This window comes from Dipteris shenzhenensis, chromosome 15 (assembly GCF_047967505.1).
Source record: "Dipteris shenzhenensis isolate YYH24624 ecotype China chromosome 15, Dip_SZ_1.0, whole genome shotgun sequence".
Classification (NCBI taxonomy): domain Eukaryota; kingdom Viridiplantae; phylum Streptophyta; class Polypodiopsida; order Gleicheniales; family Dipteridaceae; genus Dipteris; species Dipteris shenzhenensis.
In genome coordinates this window covers 13,215,786-13,224,114 of record NC_141610.1, presented here as the reverse complement: position 1 = coordinate 13,224,114, position 8,329 = coordinate 13,215,786, and the positions used below count along the sequence as shown (strand labels likewise).

Here is an 8,329-nt window from a genome sequence, read left to right as displayed (position 1 = left end):
AGAAAATGTCTTGCTTAGCTTGGCTCATACTTCACAAAGCTATGTAGACTAATGTAAGGATGCACTTTGGATGTTTCTCATGAAAAACCCCCTTAGTACTATCATAGGACTGCCCGCACTCCAGGTGCTACTGCTAAAACTCCTGCCGATGCCACTAATCAAGGTATTGCTACTCATAGCCATGCTGTACAGGATGTTTCTATTAACCCTTATTAGGGTGTTCCTTCTCAGTTTGCTGTTGCTATCACTGATCAGGATGTTGATGTTCTTGATGATGCTGCTCAAGATTTCCCTAATGCACAAGGGTTTATTTTCAAGCTCCCTCAGTTTCACATAGGAAAGATTAATATGTTAACCCGTTTTCCCACTTTCAGAGAGGCAACACTGAAGCATAGATGTCGGATGATGCCCCTTTTTATTTTTTTAAATCAGCACTCTGTATATGCTACTAGCTTGATTGAGCATGACACTGGCCATATCCTGTTAAGGATAGAATGTTGAGGTATAAATGTTAGAGTTAGCTCAAATGTCCACCTCTCATGTAACCCACCAATATTCTGTGTACCCAATGTTGTAAGGCCCCCATATGAGGAGAAGCCATGATGGGTATCAGATATTGGGAGGGATCCCCAGTTTAGACACTGGAAGGGGTCTTAGAGTAGACCAGATGGTTATGAGACGGCTAGCTCAAATGTCCACCTCTCATGTAACCCACCAATATTCTGTGTACCCAATGTTGTAAGGCCCCCATATGAGGAGAAGCCATGATGGGTATCAGATATTGGGAGGGATCCCCAGTTTAGACACTGGAAGGGGTCTTAGAGTAGACCAGATGGTTATGAGACGGCTTAGGAGCCAAGAGTAGATACCCATCTGCACAAAGGGGGGGTTCGGGGGGGCGATAGCCCCCCCGATAGCAGGGGGTCCGGGGGGCGCAGGCCCCCGGTGGGGGTCTGGGGGCAAAGCCCCCAGCGGCAGGGTCCGGGGGCTGCCGGTAGCCCCAGGCCCGACGGTATGACCTATGCGCGATCCTTCATCTGCCCGACGGCATGTTTTCTGAAGGGTGGGCAGAATTGACATAAGGCTGAAGGGGTCTATTTCGAGAAATTTCATGGCAAGTGTATATAGGGGAGGGGGGGGGGGGGGGGGGGGCAGACGAGGGGAGGGGTCCATGAGGGCCACAGCCAAAGGGAGGGAGAGAGGGGCAAGGGGCTGAGGCGATGGAGACAAGAGTGGAGGGGCAGGGAGATGGCGAGGCAAGGAGGAGTGGGGGTGCAAAGGACTGCCCGGAGGATAGGCATTCCAATGCTCAATGGGGGTGCAAGGGATTGGCGAGGCAAGGCTAGGCGGAGTATGTGTGAGAAGGTGGCTGCGAGGCAAAAGGGAGGCGGAGGGGAGATTATATTAATTAACTTTTAGCTTACGTTAAAAAGCTTAATTTGATGTGAGTAGACACTAATTAATTGAATATAATTTGGAAGAGCCATTAGGAGACACTCACTTTTGATTTCAACTCCTATCCCATTTGCAAAAGAGCGCCTTCTAGAATTAAGGATAGTTTCTCTAAAAATCGAGTCTATGCATCTATTGATGTAGGGGATAGGGTACAAGAAGCCATTTTCTTACTCTTAGTAGGTACTCCCATTATGCCAAGCACTTGGTCATGCTAAGCAACACTTATCTGTGCATCATTGCTTGTCAAATACCTTCTAAAGATCAAGGTGCAAGATTTGGTGCCGTGATACTGCCAAAATTGTGTAATGTGACTAAGCTAACACAAGATAAGTGCTACCCCACAAGTACAATTGAGGTGTAAAAGAAAGCACTTAATTGTACTTGGTACTTGATCTCCAGCTATTAAGGCCACAAGATCATTTACCCATTTCACCACTTGTACCATAGAGACACAAAAGGAAAAATTTGCTTAGCTAGAACTATAAACACTTGTTTTTTCTTTTGCAAGGCATATCTCCACACTCTACACCTACAGCGTCCAACTGCTATATTGAGAATTGGATGTCATGTGCATTCTATGAGTTAATAAGTGGAACGTGTTTCACTTAACCTAAACTGTTTATGTCTGAAATATCATAGAACATGACCATATCAAACCCCAAGCCTAATGAACAACTAGGTATGGTTCGTATGTCCATTTTTAGTGAGAAATTAAGAGGTCACTATAGCCCACAAAAAAAGGCCCACCCATGAGCATGCCAACTCTTAACAAAAGACAAGGTTTATATAAGTTGTTCAAAGCTATGGAAAAATTAAAAGCATAGTACGAGAATGGAAAGTTACACCAACACAACTAGAAGCTTGCACAACGAATTACCCAGTGTGTTTTAATAAGAATTGTATAAGCATGTACAATGTCTTGGCATTATGTACATCTGACAAATTTCTCCGAAAGAAAAACCAATTTCACTTCATACACTATCAACGGGAGAGCTAGTGTCAAAACCAGCATGTCCTCAAATCAAGTGACATACTATGCTTCTATCTAAACTAAATGTCAAACAAAGGCCATTGAGGAATTCCCCCAAGGATTAGAACTTTCTTCATAAATGCTCCATGAAAGTTCAAAGAAGGATTTAACTATTTACTTAAATGAAATAGCTCTATAACATCAATCCGATTGTGATACATGTCGATGTCCAAGAAGTTGAGGCAAGTAGAAGCCCTTGTCTTGAACAATTTCTATTCGATGCCTTGGATCATACATGTTTTCATCCCTTAATGCTTTCAAGATTGCTTCTATGGAAGATTCCCTGCCCCAAATGTAAATTTTGAGCAATCAGCATCTCTCTCTCTCTCTCTCTCTCTCTCAGCTGGTGCACATGCATAGGTGTGCTAAAAACTAGAGTTATTTTGGGGAAGGGGGAGGCATGCGTAGTACGTGGAGTTTGGGGATGTGCACATGTTGTGATAGCTAGGGTTGTAATAAGTTAATGACAATTACACTTTACTAACTGTGCATGGACCATGTTGAGATCTTGCTAGTAGATAAAGTGTAAGTGTGTGTGCGAGCGTGAGTGTGCATGCGTGTGTGTGCACTTTTTGTTTTTTGTTTTTGAAACCCATTCGTCAATATATTACAGAATACAATCCCTAAGAGTGGGACACACTTTTTCACTCCATTTATCACTATATTACAAAAAGCAATCCCAAAGAATGGGACAAACATCAAAAGATATCAATATAGATAATAGATAAAGTGTAAGTGTGCATGCATGCGTGCATACGCACAAGTGCGTGCACTTTTTGTTTTTTGATTTTTGAAACCCATTCGTCATTATATTTAAAAAAATAGTCCATAAGAGTGGGCCACACACTTTTTCACTCCATTTGTCACTATATTACAAAAAGCAATCCCAAAGAATGGGACAAACAACAAAAGATATCAATATAGATAATAGATAAAGTGTAAGTGTGCGTGCGTGCGTGTGTGTGTGCACTTTTTGTTTTTTAATTTTTGAAACCCATTCATCATTATATTAAAGAAAACAGTCCCTAGGAGTGGGACAGACACTTTTTCACTCCATTTGCCACTATATTACAAAAAGCAATCCCAAAGAATGGGACAAACATCAAAAGATATCAATACACATAATAGATAAAGTGTAAGTGAAATGTATGTGTGCATGCGTGCGTGCTTGTGCTTATGCGTACGTGTGCGCGCGCACGTGTGTGTGTGTGTGCAGATGGAAAGGCTCTCAATCTGTGTGTGTGTGCACGAGTGGTATGTGTGTGTGTGTGTGAGAGAGAGAGAGGGAGAGAGAGAGAGAGAGAGAGAGAGAGAGAGAGAGAGGTTCCGTGATGGGGATCGAGGTGCCAAATGAGCAATTTGACACTTGAGCAGCTTCTGGATTTGTGACCGCGGCCATCAAGATCCTCTTGTGAAAGTTTGAGGTCTTGCAAAAATTGTGGCAGGTCTCGACTGCCCACAGTATTCCCGCAAGTGATTTCGTCGCTCCAAGTTCTCGTGCCCCTCTGTTCAAGTCCAGTGCCCTTCTGCCCAGCTCTTGTTGTTGCTCTATTGAAACTAGTTTGGCCCAGCCGCTCCAGCGTCACCGCCCCTAGTTTGGTTTTTGCCCGATCCGTCTAGTTCGTGTCCTGTCTATGTATTCCATCTCTCGCTTGGTTCGCGTCCCGTCTGTGTATATTCCATCTTTGCTCACTATCTACCCCGACTGTGATTTTACTGCCCCGTCTGTTCCTTTCGTCTCGGCCCTCATCTCCCTCTATTTCATAGCTTATTATCTAACTGCAATTTCAGCGTTGAATCTTTTCTATTAAACCGACTAGAAACAAATAAGCATTATGCAAAGAGGGTGTTCTCTCCATAACCCAAAAGACAATCAAGGGAGATTCTACCCCCCATAGCCCCTTCATCTGAAGATGCTTCCTATGTGTTTGACATGCTGAATGAGGAATTTCATCAGAGTAGAAGAGAATGGATGCTACCTGCTCTGGAACTCACTTACAAAATGAAGTTGCCTTCTCTTGTGCATCCTCTGAAAAAGCTCTCTCAGACTCCAATCATCATCTTTTTCCCTGGGAAACTACCTTCGGCTAATGATATGGGACATTGGGTTAATTCCCTATTAGGTGGCTGTTATGTGGAAGGAGTTTATTTTGCCTCTCAAGGATTTTATGAAGTTCATCTCTTGGATGCCTTGACAAAACAAAAGATGCTTAAAATGTCCTCTTTATTTTTTGGCCGTTAGATGGTGAATATCATGCCTTGGTCTCCTAATAAGGACTATCAAAATCTCATCAAGCACCATTGCCTTGTATGGGTTGAAGTGGTTGATTTCCCAGATTACATGAGGCTGAAGCTTCCTGGCTTAGCTATGACATTGGGACAAGTGATCTGTCCCTCTCGTCCCACAAGTAGTAAAAATCACTTTTGCATCTTATAAGATACTGATAACCAACCCCTCCTTCGATTGCTGTTGAGATTGAGGGTGTTAATTTGGGAAATAAATATTTCACTTTGAAATGGGGGATTTTTCATGGAGCTTGTTTTTCTTGTCACAAGTTTGGACACCTAGCTTTTGAGTGTCTCTCTATCCTTCATCCTCCTCCCCCAGCTGCCATTCCCTAGCCATCTAATAAAGGAGGTCAGAAGACTTATGTGGAAAAGACAGAAGCCAAAGGGACAAAGCCTTCTATTCATACAGGGAGTCAAGTCATTTTAGCTCAAAGTAAGAATAAAGGAAAGGGCAAGCAAGTGGAAAATAATTCATGTTCTCATGAGGGTTGGTAGACTGCAAAGAAGACAATGCCTCTCAAACAAAGAAGACAATTCTGGGCTGAATTAAAGGGTCCAATCTTGCAGCTCATTAATGTAGGCAGCATCAACATCTTCCTTCAGCTTGGAAGCATGGTCTAGTCAAGCTTGTGTCCAAAAAACTCCTATGTGAGACTATGGCTGACTGGAGACCTATCACTTTGATGCCTGTTATATATAAACTTATTGCTAAAATGTTGGTTCACCGGATAAAGGATATTCTTCATCATGGCCTTCATCCCAAGCAATATGGTTTTATTCCAAGAAGGAATATACATGATAATATCTCCAATACTCTCACTGCAATGGAATATGCTAAATATTCAGCACAAGATGTTTTGGTCATGCAGCTGGATGTGGGAAAGGCATTCGATACCGTACAATGGGATTATGTCTCGAGATCAAACCATGTCTAGACTTGGTTTTGGGCCAAAGCTAGTTAATGTCATTTATTGGCTTTACTCAGATTCCACTACTCAATGCTTTATAGGAAATCATTTGTCTGAGTCTTGGACTCTAGGACGGTCAGTTCGACAGGGATGCCCTCTTAGTGCTTTGCTCTATGCTATTGCTTCTCATCCTTTGCTTCTTTATATGGATCATCTAAATGATACTGGACAGCTGTGGGGCTACAGATTCCTGGCTCACGGTCTTTCATTGCACAGGCTTATGCAGATGATTCTTTCTTTATGCCAAAGAATTGTCCTTTGGAGCTTCGCTTATTGATGGATACCCTTTCTGATTTTGGGTTGGCGACTGGTCTAAATATTAACTTTCAGAAATCAAAACTCTTGCCTCTCAAGCATTGTGACTGGCATGCTCTTCTTTGGCCAGGTCAGATTATTCATCGTGAGCACATAGTAAGACATTTGGGTTATCCAATTGGCTGAAAAATCAACAATAAGCAACAAATGTCTTAGGTATTTGACAAATTAAAATGTTGACAGATCTCCACTTAGCCTTTACCTGTTCGGCTTCGAATTGTCCAATCCATTGTTTTGGCTTATGTCCAGTTTTACCTGCCTTTACTACATTGGTCATCTCGAGATCTCTCTTCTTTTATGTCTCAAGCCATGGAGATTTTTTGGAAAACTAAGCTTCATAAAAAAGCTTGGAGGTTGCTCAAAATGGACCTCCTTTGCTCTCCAAAGATGCATGGAGGTTTGAATATTCTAAACATCAAATTTCATGTGTTGGCAAGAAAGGTCACTATGCTCACAACTTTTTTTCAGGAAGAGCAACCATGGTTTATTATGTTGGCGTTTTTGTGTCGCCAGATGCGCACAAATGCTTATATGGGCATTGGCTCGTTGATCCATGGGAAGTAGTACTTGGCAAGTTTCAAGGTAAAATACCTGGCTGCCCATTTTCTACTACCTTGATTCAGGACTGGAAGCACGTGCTCTCTCGCATCAAATGGTCTCCCCATCCTGCTTCTATAGCTTCATAACTTCGACTGTAAAGCCTTCACTAGAGTGCTGGTTTTTTGCTCTTCTCTTGCTGTACAACAATCAATCAAGGCTTACAATCTCACGAAGTTGGGCATTCGGTTCATTGATGATGTGGTAGATATTCAGGGACATTCGCTCTTTTCCGACAACTTGTCAACAATACAATCTTGGGACGCATCATAGACCCATAAAAGTTATTGCAGATCTCTTACTCCTTTTTGTTCCGATTCCACCATTGGAAGTAAGAGACAGGCTTCAAGATTGACATCTTTAGTCTTCAAGTCCAAGCTTATCCTCTCAACCTTTGCATTGCTCTCCAAGAGGAAGAAAGAACTCAACAACGAAAGGTAACTGACACTACATTTTTAGCAAAGAAAGAAGTTCTAAGGTAAGAAAGCCTTGCACCCATTGTGGCAAAACTAATCATGTGGACAAGGACTGTTTCAAGGCTCATCCATGCATCATTTGTGGCCGTGATAATCATCGGGAGAGGGACTGCTACTCCAAAACCTCTACATTAGCTCCTGCATCTATCTAGTCTTGTTTGTCAGTCTATTTGTCTATCAATCTGACTGTGCTTTAGATCCATCTTGTCCCTACCCTTGTGGACCCATATGAGGATATCGCTTGAGGAGGGGTGTCTCAGGATCTTTTTGTTTTGTCATGTCTTCTATCTTGTCTCTCAGTCTATTAGTCTTTATGTCTGTCTTCTAGTCTTGTCTTTCTGTCTTACTCCTAGTGTCCACTTAAGGAGGGTGTTGGAGATAAGTGCACACTAAGTGTACTATTTCCTAATCTACATTTGTCTAAGTCTAAGTCTAGTCTTTATGTCTTGAGTGTGTGCCATGTGGCACTTCTACAATTATCCCATAAGCACTCTTGCTTTATGTCTTGTACTTTGGCCCATATATTTAATGGGTCACATCATTGTAATCTATCAGTCTAGCGTGTCTTGTCTACACTCTTCTCAAGGTATTTCTAGTCTTTTCAGTCTTGTCATTTCATTTCTAGTTTCTAGTTCTAGTTCTTGCTTCCATATTCCAACAGTTTGCATCTCAGAGAACCCAACATTTGTCCTACATGACTTTGAGAGATGATTGAAGACTGGCTGATTTAGATTGCATTCATGGTTGAGGACCTCAAGATAGGGTTTGAACGTGTCTGCTCTAACTCCCAATAACAAAGAGCCCCTTTTGGTGCTAATCCACTACTTGCTAGCCTCCAACGTCAGCTCGTGGATTCGTCGAGCGGATTTCAGCATTCTAGAGCTTGTGGAGAACGACCAAGGTGCTTTCTTTTTAGTGATACTTCCAACCGAGCAACAAGGCACTTCAAAGCATTTATATTTTCTCATATAGACAATGAGACCCATGGAAAGAGACCAATTTTACTAGGCTACAAAAAAGTCTCCATTACTCTTTTCGCCAACAATGCCATGATTAATTCTTGGAGAGGCTGGAAAAGTTTTACAGAGGCAACTAGGCCATGCTTCGAAATAGTTCCACTTATATTTTGGTAGACAAGACGATGTAAGACTACGCTCCTATTGTCTTGCATTCGGTGTAAAAAGACTACGAACTTCTGC

At 42.2% G+C, this 8,329-nt stretch overlaps 1 protein-coding gene across 2 annotated transcripts in view; it reads right to left on the bottom strand.

The window, feature by feature from the left end:
• Positions 1–2,379: 2,379 nt before the first annotated feature.
• Positions 2,380–8,329, bottom strand: part of LOC147893388 (putative glycerol-3-phosphate dehydrogenase [NAD(+)] 1, cytosolic) — a 53,364-nt gene continuing 47,414 nt past the window's right edge. For both annotated transcript variants that reach the window (XM_087385743.1, XM_087385746.1), the window contains exon 5: positions 2,380–2,768. In XM_087385743.1, coding sequence (XP_087241869.1) covers positions 2,627–2,768 — 142 coding nt within the window. In that variant the 3' untranslated portion in view covers positions 2,380–2,626. The remainder of the gene's footprint in view (positions 2,769–8,329) is intronic.